General features: G+C 41.5%; 1 protein-coding gene across 22 annotated transcripts in view; it reads right to left on the minus strand.

Moving 5' to 3' along the window:
• KLHL3 (kelch like family member 3) overlaps positions 1–20,198 on the minus strand; it is a 237,405-nt gene that overhangs the window by 109,322 nt on the left and 107,885 nt on the right. For 2 of the 22 annotated variants that reach the window (XM_074313564.2, XM_074313574.2), the window contains exon 1: positions 4,500–4,950. The exons of 15 other annotated variants lie outside the window; for them this stretch is intronic. In XM_074313564.2, coding sequence (XP_074169665.1) covers positions 4,500–4,555 — 56 coding nt within the window. In that variant the 5' untranslated portion in view covers positions 4,556–4,950. Of the gene's footprint in view, positions 1–4,499; positions 4,957–20,198 lie in introns of those variants that run through there. 5 more of the 22 variants (XM_074313555.2, XM_088798627.1, XM_019740223.3 and 2 more) reach the window with 4 other exon arrangements.

The raw sequence follows: 20,198 nt of genomic DNA on the forward strand, positions 1-20,198 counted from the left end.
AATTAGGTCAGTGTCTACAAAGCCAAATTTCATCAAATAATGCACTTGCTCTAGAAAATTTACCCCAAAATGTTCTTGTCTGGATTTATAATAACAACCTAAAACCTAGCACGCAAGATCCTAAAACACCCAAATCTGAGTATGGGGAAATAAGTGGTTTCTTTCATTGACTTTGTTTTTTTGCAGCTGAAAACCTTACTTAGCCAAAAAGTATTTCCAAAATGGAAAATTTGGTTTCAATTATCATAGATGAAATGTACATCTGCTTCAGGCAGTAGTGATGCCCAAAAATGTCTTTAGAAGTTTCTACCTGTGACGTCTATGGGTAGGAGAGGACTCAGCAACATGCTGGGGAAAGAGAGAAAAGGCTGGAGCACTCAACACTTGCCCTTCCCTGGGTTTTGCCAGCATTTCACCTGCTGCAAAACTCAGCATTTAGAGAGCATCGGCTTTCTAAGTCATGTCTTCTCAGAAAATACGATCTATCTGTTCCTAGATCAAGGGCAAAAAGATAAGCTTCTTCCAGCTCCAAAAGAAGCTCCCTCCCTGAGACCCAGGAGCAGGCCCTCTCCGTCTGGGGACTGCTCACACATTCACAGCATAATGCTGGGCACACGGTGTCCCCCTCAAGCAGGGGCATCCTGATGCTTCTGATAAAGAAAACCACCACAGTTTTAAGAAAAATGGAAAACCACCTTCCCCTTTTCATGATGCTTCTTCCAAAAGCTGTGGTTCTCTGCAACTCTTGCAGATATGCCAGAAAGCAGGCCTGGGAAATTTTTTTAAATTGTAGTAAAATATTACATAACATGAAATGTACCATTTTAGCCATCTATAAGTATAACAGTTTAGCAGCAGTAAGTACACGAATGTTGTTGTGCAACCACCACCACCATCCATCTCCAGAACTTTTTCATTTTCCCAAAATGAAACTCCGCCCATTAAACAATAACTCACCATTCCTCCTTCTTCCCAGTCTCTGGCAACCACCATTCTAATTTCTGTCTCTATGAATTTGACTATTCCAGGTACCTCACATAAGTTGAAAATTTATTTTAATCCATTCACAAGGCTGATTTCCAGAACTGAAACAAAATCCTAATAGCAGGAGCAACTACCATCTTCAATGTCTATCTGCTCTACACACACACACACACACACACACACACACACACACACACACACACTTAGCATCAGAAGGTCCTGTAGGGAGCTAGAGAGCTTACAGGATACAGCAAAGGTGAGTGCAAATTCACAAGTTCTAAAGATTTCGGCCTGAACAAAGGTGTATCCAGTTCATGGCTCCAAACCACCAAGGCATCCAGAAGCCTCAGGGTGTCTATTAAAAGGATTAAGGTAGGTCTTCATGAAACCTAGAAGATGAAATACCAAGCCCTGTGTGGTATCTTACTCTGAGAAGATAGTTTAGGTAGAAGCAAGATGATGGCCCAATAAACGCTCCCAAATTTTCTCATGAATGACCCCGTATAACCTGCTTATAGGAAGGCCATAAAATAAGCGTTGCTTAGTATCCCAGCATGAGTCCTGGGGTACAACAGGGCAACAGACGAATATCAATGATAACGGCAACTCTCATTTCCTGAGTACTTATTCAGTGCCAGAAAAACTTTACTAGGTACTTTATACATATTGCTTCATTTGATCTTCACAACAACTCCATGAGGCATAGATACTGTTATTACTCCCTTTGCACCAAAAAGAAAAAGTATTTCTGAAAAAAAAAATGTGACGCACTCAAGGTCATATAGTTTATGAAGTAGACTCACTGAAAGGTCTCTGTTACTCCAAAGCCCATGCTTTCAATTAATAGCCTTTCAAGGTAGAAGTTATTTTCATACCCTCATGGCAAAGAAAGAAAATTGTTCATTAGAAATCTCTTGGCTGAAAAATTTTAATGCTTAAAAACAGCCCCGATTAAGCTACAGCAGGTTAAGTGTGGAACAAGCCCCAGATTCAGGATCCCTCCAGTCTCTGGAGGTTTGACATGTGATCCTAGGCCAGTCACTCGGCTTCTCTGGCCCTGGGTTTCCCAGGGAACTTGTAAAACAAGACTACTTCCCCCGTTCTCCCCCTACGTCAAAGCATTCCATGGGGTCAATTACCCGTGCTGAGATAATAAGGCCGATATCCAAGGATGAACCCATTGGCCAAAGGCTTCAATCTTCTCTCTCACCAACTTTCTTTTTAGTTATCAGAGCTTCTCGCAGAAGTTGTCAGCTAATCAGCAAATAGTTATCCAGCACCTACTGTGCATGCAGTCACACAGTAGGCAATGAGGACTATTCAGAGGTACAGGTATCGTCCTTGAGTACCTATCGCCAAGTTTGGGGACTTACACGATATATGAAACAAAAGCACAAAAAGACCTTGTGGGTGGGCCTATTATTCAATATCCAACTATGAGATACAAACTAGAGGTACTGAAATTCATATGAACACCAGCCAGGACTAGAAATGCTGAGATTTCTTGGATAAAGAATTTTAAAACTTGATAGATGGGTAACTTTTGGAAAAGAGGAAGGAAAAGGCATTGCAGGCAAAAGGAACTCTGGAAGATAAGGATCTACGGCTGGATGGAGTTGTATACAGGATGGGTGACCACAAGAGACTAGTAGACCCCTTGGTGGGGTATGGGTGAGCCTATGAGAGGATTGGAGACTGGAGGCAGACTTCAGAAGACGAATGCCTGGCACGGTAAGCTAGACTTGGAGAGGAAACAAAATGCAGTGAGCTGCATGACCTGCTGAATGTTGGAAGTTGCTCCGTTTGGATTTCTTTCCTAGTCTCTGTCTCCAAAAGGGAAAAGCAAAAGAACGTGTGCAAAAACCAGGTGTTATAAAGCCAAAGACATCAGCCATCCCAGCTGAGTCACCAGAGCACTGAAGAACGAGACAGCTTCTTGAGGGCAAGGACTCATTACATTTCTGAACACAGTACTGGGAACACATTTGGGGCCCAAAATGCGTGGGAAGCAGTCCTTGGATCTGCTGCTGCTGCTGGTCTCATATGGATCTTGTAGCCCTGTTATAACATGGGTCAAGAAGACAGGCCTGGTCCAGAATCTCTAAACCTCCATTCACATCACCCGTGCCCTTCTGCTAGCTACCAGGCCAATAGGAGGTGAGGACACTGCCCACGTCTGCCCCAAGCCTAGGAAACAGGCCACATGGAGTCCAACACAGCTCCTGCTACAAAGAGCACCCAGGGAGAGGATATACCAGCAGCACACTCAGTCTAAAAAGTCCCAGACTCTGCCTGTGGGAGTCACATCAAGAAACACAGTCCCTGGGGCCCCAAAAATCATACCAGTTCTAATGGGATCTAGAGACGTTTAATGACGTCATTCTGCAGCATGAGATGCAAGAGTTGGGACAATCCACGCAAAGGCAAGTGTTTACTGAGGTTCTCTCCAGACAGTGTTGATTTAGTTAAACCTGTTATCATGTAACCAGCCGGTTACCATCTGCATCAGACTGGCAGCTCAGAGCAGCCGCCCTCCTCCCAGTGGTGGCTTCCATGGCCTGACCCCTCCCTGCTCTCTTCTCACCTCAAGGAAAATGGCAAGCCTTGTTCTTTCCCAGCCGCAGACCCACAGAATGAAGAGGCTGGCCCAACATGAGGAGATGTTTTAACACAAAGACGGAGGAATGACCTGCCCTTGCGCTGTACTGAGCACCTTCACAATGAAAACAGCAGATCCTCAGATAATAGTTTAAAATTTACATGCATGTGCCTGCCAGGAAACAAACCCTTGCTAGTAAGATCCAGCTCGACAAAAGTACTTAAAATCCCTTCTGTTGATTCCTATTTCTTAAGAAACCCCTGGTGGAAGAAGCAAGAGTTCCTCTCTAGCACATACCTTCCAGTAACATTTATAAACTTTCCAATGCAAATGGAAATCAGTTTAAAGCAAGTATCATCTGACAGGTTTCTCTCCTTCTTACTTGAACTTGTGCGTGTATATAGGAACACGCACGCACACACACGTACACACGCACATACGCACACACTTTTAGGAAAGACATCAGCATTGCATGATTGCTGAAGATTTGAGCAATTCGATGTGAAAATGCAATCACTCTATGCCAGGCCAGCCCTGCTATGACATCAAAAAACCCCCCACCAAAGAAAAAACACCCCGGGAAAGTAGCCAGGAAAGGGAAACGCCTCCTTGAAACAGCCTGAGAAAGGCAATCCTGATTCAGCCCGTGCTGAAACTATTACCAAACACCAGCCAGGAAGTCCCTTCTTTCAGGGTGCTCCGCTGCCCAGCAAACCCAGACCTGCCTTTGCGGAAGCTAGGTCTCTGGAGAAAGGGGCTTCCCGGCTCTACTCTGCTGCCCACTGGGATCCATCAGTGGCCAGGTCTTCAGACCCTGCCTAGCCAACGCAAACACAAAAGCTGGTGGCTGCCCCGAGAGCACACATTTACTTACACACATACTCACACACAGCACAACACAGACATGCATACATACCTTTCACCCTCCATTGTGCGAGGCCCAGCGGGGGCGGCAGCTGCTGAACTGTGCATGCACCCAGGGATCCTAGCTCTGCTCTCAGGCTGGCAGCCAACCAGCGGGAGATCTGATCAGCAACAGTGATTCAGCATGGCTGCAAATGAAGCCTCCTCCCTCTCGATCCTCCTTCCTCTGACTTACTAGCGGCAGCTTCTACCGCAGAAGCAGCAGCAGCAGAAAATGTCTTACCCAGAGCTCCCTGCAGCCCTTTCAGCTGCTAAAAGCAGCAACCCACTTGCTCCCCCTCCCCCGCAGGCTGGCTGCTCCTCCGTCTCCTAGGAACAGCGCAGCTCCCGCAACCCCAGTGCACTGCCACCTTTCCAGCTGCCTCCACATCTGCGCAGGCATCCCCGGTCCAGGCGACTAGCCCACCCCAGGGGCTCCTGTCTCCTCTGCCTAGACTGCAAAGGCTCTGGCAGCTCCTCACTAGCCCAGGAAACATTGGCCCCCACCTCCTGCCCTGCCCCCACAGGCCACGAATGAGTCTGTCAGCCCCGCCGGATTGCTGGAATGAGGAGGCCCCTCTGTGGCTTGCAGAGGAGTTTATCCACCTGGGGAAATTGACTTGTAGGTCACCGCTCACGTTCCAATTCCTCCTCCCAAAATCCGCAGTAGCTCTGAGAATCTGATAGATACAGAGTAGTTAGGGGGAAAGAGCCTGATTAAACTGAGAAAAATGCAGAGAGAAATTAGAAAAGGGGGGAAACTGGTAAAAATAGGTGCAACTGAAACAAACCCGATTTTATGGCACAAGACCAAAGACGATTGCCGTAAAGCCATCCCAGTGAATACTGCAGACATTTATCTTCCTCCGCCACACTGAAACACCACCAATGCCATAGCACAAACCTAAAATATCTTCCTGAAGTCTGTCCTGTTGAAATTTGACTTAAGTATGTCTCTAACTAGTTAGTCTCCCATTGATTCCCCCATTTCCAGCTGCAGATCTCTTACACCCTGTAATCTCCAGCTGTCGAGACTCCATTTGCACTAACTGAACTCTCATACCTAATCTCAGGAAAGACAAGAGTCCAGTCTGTCTCCTCGCCACAGCCAAGAGGCTTAGCAGCCGTTCAGGCAATCAGCACTGATGGTAGGTTAGCCACAAAAACGGGTCTAGGAGTTTCCCTGATGCCTCAGAAAATCATCCGTGAGCACCTCCAGGCTGGGACCCTCCGGGAAACACCGGCGCTTATCAGGACCCATGCGGGCTACTCCGAGCTATCTGAGTGACTTTCGGCAAGTCTTTTCCTTACACTGGACCTCAGTTCCTCATCCACAAGACAGGGTCCAACCAAACAACCTCTAGAGTCCCCTTCAGCTCTAAAATAACATGATTCTAAAAATGTCTTCAATGCTCCATTTTTCTTCTCATTAGAGTAATCTGTAAGGTTGTTTAAGAAGAAAATGTTACTGGACTCTAGATTTTTGTGGGGGGCTTCAGGTAGGACAACATGACACATATTAAAGTACAAGAAATGCTCAGTACATCTACTATTGTTATCATTTTGAGCTGTTAAAGTTTCTTCACTGCTATAAATCCCTACAACCAAGTGGGGAAGGAGGGACACTGACGTTAATAGAAACTTAAACTTTTTATAACCTTTCTATAACCAGCAGAACTCAAACTGGCGAGGGTGTCATTCTCAAAGATTATCTCCCTACATCGCAGTGTCCTCTTAGATGCAGCCATTGCCCAAATTCACTCTTTCTCAAGTGAGAAGAGGCCTGGGTGATTTTCTTTACCGCTCGCCCTCCCCCCCACCCCCAGTCCTGTGTCAACACTTCTTCCTTTCACAACAATACTCCTCATGTCTTTGCCCTCTCTGTCCCCTTCCTCCTCTAATCAGCCTGTGGCTCTACTCCAGATATTTCCTCTTGAGGTGAATCACAGCAACCAGGAGAAGCTGAACATCACAAATAAGGAAACCGAATCCCAGAACTGTGCGAGAGTACAGGCACCCACCAGGAAGACAACTGGGTGATTCATAAAAGGGACATAATTAGATGAGTCTCTTTCACAACTTCATACCCTCATTCACAACTCCACCATACAAGAAAAGGGGGAAATGTTACATCTAACAAACCAGAAAAAAAAAAGAAGAAAAAAGGCCAGGAAAGGAAATACTTAAGGGCTGAGCATATTCAGGTTTCAATACACAGCCATTAAGAGCCAGTTTAAAATTTTACAGAATTTCCTTTGCAACCTGCTTTTGCCCTCAGTACAATATATGTGTTGGAACGACACCACCACCACCTGCACACTTTATTCACCACTCAATCCACAAGAGGTATACAGAACAGAGACAACTCAGAGAAGGGCACCAAGAAAAGGCCATCTAATAAAATCAGGGTCAGAGCTAAGCCAAGAATCAAAGTCTCCAGACTCTTGGCACAAAGCTCCCATCCTAATCTTCTCTAGTTTCAGAGCTACGGTTTACATTCTCTACCTTATTATCCAAATGTTCTCTGGGTCACAGCCTGAACCTGTTTACTCTAGGCTAACTGTTCTAAATGGATTTCAGATTAAGAAGAGTTGCTACTGGATTCTTGCAGTAGAGGGAAGCCAAAGGAACCCAAGTCAGTAGTGTCTGCTTGGAGGAAGAGGTCCTATCGTTGGGATGCCTAGCAATAGTGTCTTACCCCCTTCCTAGCTCTCCTCCCCATACCCAGGGTCCCTCCCACAGCTTACCAATAGTACCCAGTGGCCCCACCACTCCATCCCAAAGCAATATACCCAGCCATCCACATCAACTTTGTTCAGAATCCTTCAGGTCTATGTGGCTCAGGAAGAAACCATGGTAGGGGATGAATCTTTGCTGTTGTTTGTTTTTTTAAGTGGATTTGGTCTAGAAAGTTCTCCTCTCCACCCTCCGTCTCTCCACAAGTAGCTAGTACAGCATAGCTTATCTGGAGACAGGCCAATCATTCTTCCTTTTAAGTGTCTTTTTCCTTCTTCTCTTGGTCTTATCCTCCTCCTCCTCCTCCAGGACTTCAGTTCCTCATATTTGCAGGCACCATAACACAGCAGAGTGGTCCTACACCTAGCTGTGCAACAGAACCTTCTGCCCAGCTGACAAATACTGTAGGCATCAGGGGACCAAAAGGCACAAGAAACTCTTTAGGGTTATGGAAATGTTTCATATCTTGACTGTGGTGATACACAATTATATACAACTACTACATTTCATCAAATTAGACACTTCAAGTGGGTGAATTTTATTTTATGTAAATTATACCTCAATAAATCTGGGGAAATAAATGCACTACAGGACCATGCTCCACCACACACCTATGGAGTTAAGGCCCAAAGAGCAAGAATTTGAATGAACTTCACAGGTGACTCTAAAGCACGGCTAAATGCAAAGATCACTTAGGACAATGAAAAGATCTATTAGAATCAGGCAGACCAAGGTCCAAGATATGACTCCAGACAAGTTACTTTACAAGTCTCAATTTTCTCATCTGTATAAAGGAGATAATAATAATACCTACCTCCCAGGGCTGTTAGGTTTCAATGAAAGTATATAAAGCACTTAGCAACTCCGGACGTCATCAAAATGGCGGCGTGAGGTGAGCCTCTGTAAAGTTCCCCTGGAATACGACTAATCGAACAACAATAACTCCACAAAGGACTCCCTGCACAGCAGACAAGCAAGACGAAGAGGCCCACTACTGAATTCACCTAAAGGTGGCAAATCGCGCAAGCAGGGGAGGAGAGAAGGGAGAAGTGCGGAGACGGAGCCACGTGGGTGAAGGACGCAGACCTAGCTCAGTGCTCCGAGCTCGCTGCTTCCCGGAACTACCGCAGCTGTGGGAGAGGGAAGAACTCGGACTGCTAGGGCTCCGCCAGGGCTCCACAGGGCTGAGGGGACAGCATATAACACGGCTGAACCCAACGCTCACGGCAGAGACATCGGAGAAAAGACTGAGGGAAGAAGGCTGAAAACGGTGGTTTAAGCCCTCTCTGCAGCAGAGAATGGAAGCCTTAGGCACTGAGACTAGCCGCCCTCCCTACCCTCCCAGAGCTCGCCCCGCCCCCACCTGCCCGGTGCTAGAAGTGGAACAGTAGCAGTGTCAGATCAAAAGAACAGAATATTTGCTGTTCTGAGAACAGTGGACCGCAGACACAGATTTGCAGCCCAACTAGATCCGGCAAAGAGGAGGGAGCTGTGGAAGCAGGACCGGCTGTGGTGGTGGTCACCGCCATTGCTCTGTGCCACCTCTCACAACTCACCCCACCCCTGGCCCCACCAATCTGGGCGGATCCCTGCAGGAGTAAACAGAACTGCTGAAACATACGGGCTCTAAATCTGGTGCAGGAAGAGCTTTGGATCTTCAAAAGCTCTCCGCATACCCACACGGACACTGTGCCCCGTGACCCAGGTGAACTATTAACAGAGAAGAAGCCCGTCTCCCAGGGAATCGCCCCATTGTGCGAGAAGCTGGAACAGTGCAGAGAAAACATAGCACTACCATGTGAGAGAGAAAAAAGACTGCAGTCAGAGAGAAAATAAAACATTCTACCTACAAGTACTGGAAAACAAAAGAAAGACCTCTTCCTATCAACCTGTTGCAGAAGCCACTCCTGTAGATGTCTAGGAAGAAAAATAATAAACCAGTAATGGCTATGAATAACCAAGGCAACAAGACAGCTCAGAAAGGAAGTGAAAAGTCACCAGAAAAGGAACTTACAGATATGGCAATATGTGACTTAAATGACAGAGAATTCAAGATTGCAGTTCTGAAAAAACTCAATGAGATGCAAGAAAACACAGAAAGGCAGTTTAATGAACTCAGAAACACAATCAAAGAACAACATGAGCATTTTACGAAACAGATTGAAATTTTAAAAAAGAACCAAATAAAAGAATTTCTGGAGATTAAGACCTCAATAGAAGAAATTAAGAATTAAATAACCAGCTTAGGTAGTAGAGTTGACCAGATGGAGGAAAGAATCAGTGACATCGAAGATAGAAACCTGGAAATTACACAGATGGAAGAAGAAAGAGACTTGAGACTTAAAAGAAATGAAAGAACTCTACAAGAACTTTCTGACTCCATCAGAAAGAGCAATATGAGAATAATGGGCATACCAAAAGGAGAAGAAAGAGAGAAGGGAACAGAGAATATATTCAAACAAATTGTTGATGAGAACTTCCCAAACTTGTGGACAGAACTGGATCCTCGAATCCAAGAAACAAATAGAACACCTAATTACCTCAATCCCAACAGGCCTTCTCCAAGGCACATTGTATTGAAGCTGTCTAAAATCAACAACAAAGAAAGAATCCTCAAGGCAGCCAGGGAAAAGAAGACGGTAACTTACAAAGGAAAGCCCATTAGATTATCATCAGATTTTTCAGCAGAAACTCTACAAGCCAGGAGGGAGTGGAACCAAATATTCAAACTATTGAAAGAGAGAAATTATGAGCCAAGAATAATATATCCAGCAAAGATATCCTTTAGATATGAAGGAGAAATAAAGACCTTTCCAGACATACAGAAGCTGAGGGAATTTTCTAATACACGACCTGACCTACACTATAAGAAATACTAAAGGAGGCTATTCGACCACCATCAACTGGGACAATTTGTGGCAACCAGAACATAAGAAGGGGGAGAGCAAAGGCCTGAACCGGAATATGGGAATGGAGAAAGTAAGCGTGCTGAAGAAACTGGAATACTCTAAATACCAAACTTTCTTTTACATAAACTTAAGGATAACCACTCAAAAAAAATCCAGAACTGAAATATATACTGTAATAAAACAAGAAACAGAGGGAAACATCACAGGATACCACCACACAGAAATAATAGACAACAACAAAAAGGCAAAGAAACAATGGAGACACAGCCTTACCAGAAAACTAAAGATAGAATGACAGAAAATCCTCACATATCAATAATCACCCTAAATGTAAATGGACTGAACTCACCAATAAAAAGGCACAGAGTAGCAGATTGGATCAAAAAACTAAACCCAACCATATGCTGTCTCCAAGAGACACATCTCAGCTACAAGGACAAGCATAGACTCAAAGTGAAAGGGTGGAAATTAACACTCCAAGCAAATGGTACCCAGAGAAAATCACGTGTAGCCATAATGGTATCAGATGAAACAGACTTCAGGGTGGGTGAAAAAGATAACAAGAGACAAAGATGGCCATTTCATAATGGTAAAGGGGACTATACAACAAGACATAACAGTCATCAATATTTATGCCCCCAATCAGCGAGCACCAAAATATACCAAGCAACTACTAACAGAACTAAAGGGAGAAATTGACCAAAACACAATTGTACTAGGGGACTTAAATACATCATTGACAGCTATGGATAGATCATCCAAACAGAAAATAAATAACGAAATAGCAGCCCTAAATGACACATTAGATGAAATGGAAATAATTGACATATAGAGAGCACTTCGTCCTAAAACATCAGACTATATATTTTTTTCTAGTGTACACGGAACATTCTCAAGGATAGACCATACATTGGGATATAAAATCAGCCTTAGCAAATTTAAGAAGATTGAAATCATACCAAGCATATTCTCTGATCACAAGGCTTTGAAATTGGATATCAACTGCAAAATGAAAGCAGCAAAAAACACAAATACGTGGGGATTATAAAACATACTTTTAAAGAATGACTGGGTCAAAGAAGAAATTAGAGGAGAGATCAAAAGATACATAGAAACAAATGACAATGAAAATACATCCTACCAAAATTTTTGGGACGCAGCAAATGCAGTTTTAAGAGGGAAATTTATCTCATTACACGCCTATCTCAAGAAACAAGAAAAATCTCAAATAAATAACCTCATGTTACACCTTAAAGAACTAGAAAAAGAAGAACAAGTGAAACCCAAGGTCAGCAGAAGAAAGGAAATAACAAAAATCAGAGCAGAACTAAATGAAATAGAGAACAAAAAGACAATAGAAAAAAATAATGTGACAAAGAGTTGGTTCTATGAAAAGATTAACAAAATTGACAAACCCTTGGCTAGACTCACTAAGATAAAAAGAGAGAAGACACTAATTAACAAAATCAGAAACGCAAAAGGGGAAGTTATCACGGACACCACAGAAATACAAAGGATCATCCAAGAATACTATGAAGGACTATATGCCACCAAATTCAATAACCTAGAAGAAATGGACAAGTTCTTAGACACATATAGCCTTCCAAGGCTGAACCATGAAGAACTGGAAAATCTAAATAGACCGGTCACCAGTAACGAAATTGAATCAGTCATCCAAAACCTTCCCAAAAGCAAAAGTCCGGGACCAGATGGCTTCACTAGTGAATTCTACCAAACCTTCAAAGAGGATCTAATACCAATCCTGCTCAAACTCTTCCACAAATTGAAGAAGAGACAGTACTCCCTAACTCATTTTATGAGGCCAACATTACCCTGATACCAAAACCTGGTAAGAACAATACAAAAAAATAAAACTACAGACCAATATCTCTGATGAATACAGATGCAAAAATCCTAAACAAAATTCTAGCAAATTGAATACAACAATGCATTAAAAAGATTATTCATCACGACCAAGTGGGGTTCATCCCTGGGGCACAAGGATGGTCCAACATCCGCAAATCCATCAATGTGATACATCACATAAACAAAATAAAGGACAGCAATCATATGATTATATCAATTGATGTAGAAAAAGCATTTGACAAGATGCAACATCCATTTATGATTAAAACGCTTAATAAAATAGGTATAGAAGGAAAATACCGTGACATAATAAAGGCCATATATGACAAGGCCTCAGCTAATCTCATAATTAATGGTGAAAAACTGAAGCCCTTTGCTCTACGTTCAGGAACATGACAGGGCTGTCCCCTATCACATCTGCTTTTCAACATAGTGTTGGAAGTCCTTTCCAGAGCAATCAGGCAAGGGAAAGAAATAAAAGGCATCTAAATTGGAAATGAAGTTAAATTATCACTCTTTGCAGATAACATGATACTATATATAAAAACCCTAAAGACTCCACCAAACAGCTATTAGAAACAACCAACGAATACAGTAAAGTTGCTGGCTACAAAATCAACGTACAAAAGTTGATTGTATCATATACTAACCATCGCATTCCTATATACTAACAGTGAAATCTCAGAAAAAGTAATACAAAAAACAATTCCTTTTGCAATTGCAGCAAAAAGAATAAAATACCTAGGAATAAACTAACCAAGGATGTGAAGGACCTATATGCTGAAAACTGTAAGACATTTTTGAAAGAAATTTAAGAAGACACCAAGAAATGGAAAGACATTCCGTGCTCATGGATTGGAAGAATCAACATAGTTAAAATGGCCATATTACCCAAAGCAATACACAGATTTAATGCAATCCCCATCAAAATCCCAATGGCATTTTTTAAAGAAATAGAACAAAAAATCATCAGATTTGTTTGGAATCACAAAAGACCCCAAATAGTCAAAGCAATCTTAAGAAAAAAGAACAATACTGGAGGTATCACACTCCCTGACTTTAGCTTGTACTACAAGGCTATAATAATCAAAACAGCATGGTACTGGCAGAAAAACAGACACATAGGCCAATGGAATAGAATTGAGAACCCAGAAATAAAACCACATAAATATGGACAGATAATTTTTGACAAAGAAGCTAAAAACATACAATGGAGAAAAGACAGCCTCTTCAATAAATGGTGCTGGGAGAATTGGATAGCCACGTGCAAAAGAATGAAACTGGATTGCTATCTGTCACCATGTACCAAAATTAATTCAAAATGGATCAAAGACTTCAGCATAAGACCTGACACAATAAACTGCATAGAAGAAAACATAGGTACTAAACTTATGGACCTTGGGTTCAAAGAGTGTTTTATGAATTTGACTCCAAAGGCAAGGGAAGTAAAAGCTAAAATAAATGAATGGGACTATATGAAACTTAAAAGCTTCTGCACAGCAAAAGAAACCATCGACAAAATAAAGAGGCAACCAACTGAATGGGAGAAGATTTTTGCAAACAGTGTGTCCGATAAGGGGCTAATATACAAGGAACTCATGAAACTCAACAACAAAAAAACAAACAACCCAATTGAAAAATGGGCAGAGGACCCGAAGAGACATTTCTCCAAAGAGGACATACAAATGGCAAATAGACATATGAAAAAATGCTCAACATCACTAATCATCAGAGAAATGCAAATAAAAACCACAATGAGATATCACCTCACCCCAGTCAGAATGGCTATCATCAACAAGACAAATAGTAACAAGTGTTGGACAGGCTTTGGAGAAAAAGGAACCCTCATACACTGTTGGTGGGAATGTAGACTGGTGCAGCCGTTATGGAAGGCAGTGTGGAGGTTCCTCAAAAAATTATGAATAGAATTACCATATGACCCAGCAATCCCTCTCCTGGATATCTACCCAAAAAATCTGAAAACATTTATCCATAAAGACACATGTGCTCCAATGTTCATTGCAGCTTTGTTTACGGTGGCCAAGACATGGAAACAACCAAAATGTCCTTCGATAGATGAATGGATAAAGAACGTGTGGTATATATACACAATGGAATACTATTCGGAGGTAAGAAAAGATGATATAGGAATATTTGTGACAACATGGATGGATCTTGAGAGTATGATGCTAAGCGAAATAAGTCAGACAGAAAAAGCAGAGAACCATATGATTTCACTGATAGGTGGTATATAAACCAAAACAACAAAAGAACAAGACAAACAAATGAGAAACAAAAACTCATAGACACAGACAATAGTTTAGTGGTTACCAGAGGGTAAGGCGGGTAAGGGGTGGGAGATGAGGGTAAGGGGGATCAAATATATGGTGATGGAAGGAGAACTGACTCTGGGTGGTGAACACACAATGGGATTTATAGATGATGTACTACAGAATTGTACACCTGAAATCTATGTAATTTTACTAACAATTGTCACCCCAATAAATTTAAAAAAAAAAAAAAGCACTTAGCAGAGAGCCTGACCTGTAATAAGTACTCAGTAACCATTAGAAGCTATTATTTGCATTGCCTATGCCAATGCGACCAAACTATAGCTCTGTGAGTCCTTGATTCTGAGGTAAACAAGAAAGTCACCAGGGTAACTTGTGCCAGGAGGGCCTCCATGGAGCCATTTCCACATCTCCAGCAGTCACTATTACGAACAGGTCACCCAGGACTAGGCAAAACCAGAGCTGAATTAAGGCCCACCCACATCTGTATCACCAAAACTTCCCCTCAGATTCTGGACCGCTCTCCTAGAGCTGCTTGGTAGACTCTCCGTATAGCTGCTTAGAGTGCCCCCAGCCCAGGAAGCCAGGCAGAAACTGAACATGAACTTGAGGCTCAAAAGTCAAACGGTACACAGACTAGCACCTTATCCAGAGTAATGCTTGGCTTCCCTCAGGACTCCTCCTCTGAGGGTGGAAGGACCCATGCCCTGAGGAGATTCAAGAGAATAATCACCCGTGGTATTTGTGTTGTGCTTTAAAGCGTACAAAGTGCTTCACGTCCCTCATCTTTAAGACAATACCCCTTCAACAGCAATAACAGCTCCCATCCCTTTTCTATGTGCTCTGGGTCCGTCTCTGTACTCAACACTTGACTCGTACCCCTCTTCTTTCATCCTCACAACAACCCTATGAGAAGGGACTATTATTTCTGTTTTAAATGCGAGGTATATGAAAATACCACAGATTTTTACATATTTCTTTTGTATTGTGCAACTTTACTGAATTCCTTTACTAGTTCTAACAGTTTTTTTTATGAAGTCTTTAGGGTCTATGCATAATATTGTGTCATCTGTAAACAGTGATAGTTTAACTTCTTCCTTTCAAACTTGGGTATCTTCTATTTCTTTTTCTTGCTCTGGCTAGGACTTCCAATATGATGTTGAATAAAGTAGCAAGAGTGGCAACCTTGTCTTGTTCCTGATTTTAGAGGAAAGGCTCTTTCAGCTTTTCATCGTTGAGTATGATGTTACCCTGTTTCCCGGAAAATAAGACCTAACCAGACCATCAGCTCTAATGCGTCTTTTAGAGCAAAAGTTAATAGAAGACCAGGTCTTATGTTATGTTAATATAAGACCTGGTCTTATAGTAAGTTAAGACCTGGTCTTCTATTAACTTTTGCTCTAAAAGATGCATTAGAGCTGATGGTCTGGCTAGGTCTTATTTTCGGGGAAACACCATAGCTGTAGGCTTGATATATATGGGTTTTATTATGTTGAAGTACATTCCCTCTATATGCACTTTGTTGAGAGTTTTTATCATGAATGTTGAATTTTGTCAAATGATTTTCTGCATCTATTGAGATGATCCAATGATTTTCATCCTTCATTTTGTCAATGTGATGTATTACATTGATTGATTTGCATATGTTGAACCATCCTGCTTCCCAGGGATAAATCCCACTTGATCACAGTGAATGACTCTTTTAATGTGCTGCTGAATTTGGTTTGCTAGTATTTAGTTGAGGATTTTAGTTGTTCATCAGGGATATTGGCCTGTAATTTTCTTTTCTTGTGGTGTCCTTGTCTGGTATTGGTATTTGGGTAATACCGGCATCATAAAATGAGTTTGGAAGAGTTCCGTCCTCTGTTAGAACTAATAAACAAGTGAAGTTGCAAAATACAAAATCAATATGCAAAAATCTGCTGTGTTTCCATACACTAATAACAAACTATCAGAAAGAGAAATAAAAGTATCACATTTAAAATTGCATTAAAAATAAAATACTTAAAAATAAATTTAACCAAGGAGGTGAAAGACCTATATATTGAAAACTGTAAGACATTAAAGGAAAAAAATAATAAAGGCACAAATAAATGGAAAGATATTCCATGCTCATGGATTGGAAAAATCAATATTATTAAAATGTGCATACTACCCAAAACAATCTATAGACTTAATGCAATTCCTTTTAAAATTTCAGTGGCGTTTTTCACAGAAATAACACAAATAATCTTAAAATTTGTATGAACCCACAAAAAAAAAAACTTCAAATAGTCAAGACAATCTTGAGAAAGAAGAACAAAGCTGGAAGCATCACATTCACTGATTTCAAACAATATTACTAAGCTATAATAATTAAACCGTATAGTATTGGCATAAAAACAGAAACACAGATCAATGAAAAAGAGTACAGTCCAGAAATAAACCGACACATGTATGGTCAGTTAATTTATGACAACGTAGCCAAGAATATACAACGGGGGAAGGTCAGTCTCTTCAATAAATGATGTTGGGAAAACTGGACAGCCACATGCAAAAGAATGAAACTGGATCCGTATCTTACACCATACACAAAAATTAACTCAAAAAGAATTAAAGACTTGAATGTAAAACCTGAAACCATAAATCGCCTAGAAGAAAACATAGGCAGTAAGCTTCTTGACATAGGTCTTGGCAATGATTGTTCAATCTGACAACAAAAGCAAAAGCAACAAAAGCAAAAATAAGTGGGACATCATACTAAAACATTTCTGCACAGCAAAGAAAACCATCAACAAAATGAAAAGGCAACCTACTGAATGGGAGAAAAATATCTGCATATCATATATCTGATAAGGGTCTAATATCCAAAATACATAAAGAACTCATGTAACTCAATAGCTGTGATACAATTAAGAAATGGGCAAAAGGCCTGACTAGACATTTTTCCAAAGAAGGTATTTCAGCAGGTACATGAAATGGCCAACAGGTACATGAAAAGATGTTCAACATCATGAATCATCATTTGCATTTGATTAATGCAAATCAAAACCATGAGATATCACCTCACACCTGTTAGAATGGCTATTATCAAAAAGACAAGAAATAACACGTGTTAGCAAGGATGTGCGCTGCTGGTGGGAATGTAAATTGGTGCAGCCACTATGGAAACAGTATGGAGGCTCCTCAAAACATTAAAAATAGAACTAGCAATTCAACTTCTGGGTACTATCCAAAATGAAAATACTACTTGAAAAGATATACTCGTATGCACCCCCATGTTCATTGCAACATTATTTACAATAGCCAAGATATGGAAGCAACTTAAGTGTCCACTGATGGATGAATGGATAAAGAAATTGAGATAGATACACACACACACACACACACACACACACACACACTCACACACACTGCAACAGAATATTACTCAGCTATTAAAAAGAACATGGATGACCTTGAGGGCATTATGCTAAGTGAAACACTCTATGATCTCTTATATGTGGACTCTAAAAAAGAAAATTTTTAAACACTAAAGAAAACCACAAGCTCACAGATACAGAGAACAGACTGATGGTTGCCAGCGGCAGGGAGTGAAGGGAGGGAAACATGGGTGAAGGGGGTCAAAGGTTAAAAAAAATATTTTTCAAATGTAATACAATATACGCTCCACTAGAACAAAAATAAATAAATGTGAGGAAACTGAGATTCTGAGAGCTAAATGACTTGACCACAGTCCCATACATTTGAACACAGGTCTGTCTGCCTGACCTCGGAGCCCACTATTTACTATGCATTGCAGGCACTACCCCTATCTTACTACCTCCATTTTAGAGATAAGTCAACGAGGATGAGAGAAAGAAAGCTCAATAATCACCCAGGGAAGTTGGGAGCCAATCAGGGTATGGAACCAGATCTTCAGATGCCTGGCCTAATGCCCCTTTCCACCTCACCTGTAGATGGGGAACAACAGCATTTGAACCCTTAAAGATATTAATACAGGCTGGCAGCCAGGCTTCCAAACACTTACTATAAAGTCCTTTCCTCTGGACTCCTCTGGTCCCTTAGTGTACTAACCAGGCCTAGCCAAAGACTGCTCTTGGAGAAAGCTGGATGCACACCACTAGACCCCATGGAAGGGAAAGAAAAGTCAGACCAACTATAGCAGCAAGCAGGGTGCTTCACACAGGCCAATACATTGCAAACAGTCCTTCAAGGTCTTCCCCATTCCTTTCTCTCTCTCGAATCTTCAACCTGCAACTGGTGCCCTCTGCTGGTAAATATGTGCATCTCTTCATTTAAATAGTAAAATCTAATTATTACACCAATGGCTTAGAAGGGGGAAAAAGTCGGCTTCCTTCACAGAACATTCTACTCAAGAATAAGCATTCATTCTTACTAACAACTTATTCATAGGTACTTGCAAGTTTAAATTGACTGCACTGGTCCTGTATCTGTTACCTCTGCCTCACCTTCCTGGTTCTTTCCTTTCTGGGTATAAAGAAAACTGAGCTGTTTTACATGAAAAGGTAAAAAGTAGATGAGACAGAGCCCCAAAGTCAAGAATACGATGTGTGTGGGGGTGAGGTCAGGTGCACACATCTAGCAGGTACTGAGAATCGAGGCAGGAACAGGCTTAATGTAAAACCCATGAGCATATCTGTTCAAACATTCTGGTTTCTCCCCACCTTCATATAACTGCATGCTTGTAATTCATCTCACTGAATATCATACTCTGTGCAATGGGATGTACCAGGGAGCTACAACATATTAGGTTGGTGCAAAAGTCATCGTGGTTTCAGGAATTATTTTTAACCTTTTAAACCTCAATTACTTTTGTACCAACCTAATACATCTTACATGAATAGAATACCAAAGAGCTTACAAACTAATTGGAGAAATTACACAGGGATAAATATAAATAACAGTAAAAAACAAGAGACTCAAGAAAAGGTTCTATGGAAACTCAGTGGAGGAAGAGAGAGCTTCCATTTTGGGGGAGGGAGTAGGATACAAGGAATAAAAATAAAGTTGCAAATTTGGTAAATAATTCTGTGGAGCTTTAAAAAGGGTATTCATAATTACAAATAGTTGCTGTTATGCAATTTCAATTTCTCATAACTTTAAAATTGTTTTAAATAATTGAAAAGGTTTAATTGTTTAATCCTACTACTTTAGTGTACTTACATATTGTGTTACATTAAATAGCATACTATTATTACATATTTTTATAATTTTTTACTGTGGTAGAATATACATAAAATTTACCTTTTTTTTTAAAGATTTTATTGGGGAAGGGGAACACAACTTTATTGGGGAACAGTGTGTACTTCCAGGACTTTTTCCAGGTCAACCTATTGTCCTTTCAATCTTGGTTGTGGAGGGCACAGCTCAGCTCCAGGTCCAGTTGCCGTTGTTAGTTGCAGGGGGACAACCCACCATCCCTTGCAGGAGTCGAACCTTGTGGTTGAGAGGATGTGCTCCAACCAACTGAGCCATCTGGGAGCTCAGCTCAAGGTGCTGTGTTCAATCTTAGTTGCAGGGGGCAGAGCCCACCATCCCTTGCGGGACTCGAGGAATTGAACTGGCAACCTTGTGGTTGAGAGCCCACTGGCCCATGTGGGAATTGAACCGGCAGCCTTTGGCATTAGGAGCATGGAGCTCTAACCTCCTGAGCCACTGGGCCGGCTCAAAATTTACCATTTTATCCGTTTTTAAATGCACAATGAAGTGGCATTAAGAACATTCACAGTAAAAAAGAAAAAGAACATACACAGTGTTGTGCACCATCACCAACACCATCTCCAGAACTTTTTCAACACCCCCAAAGAAACTCTGTACCCATTAAAAAGGAACTTTCCATCCTCCCCTCCTCTAAGCCCTTGATAACCTCCAATTCTACTTTCTCCATGTATTTGCCTATTCTAGATA

The sequence above is a fragment of the Rhinolophus sinicus genome, chromosome 5 (assembly GCF_057876585.1).
Source record: "Rhinolophus sinicus isolate RSI-liver-muscle chromosome 5, RSI-T2T, whole genome shotgun sequence".
In the NCBI taxonomy this organism is placed as follows: Eukaryota; Metazoa; Chordata; class Mammalia; order Chiroptera; family Rhinolophidae; genus Rhinolophus; species Rhinolophus sinicus.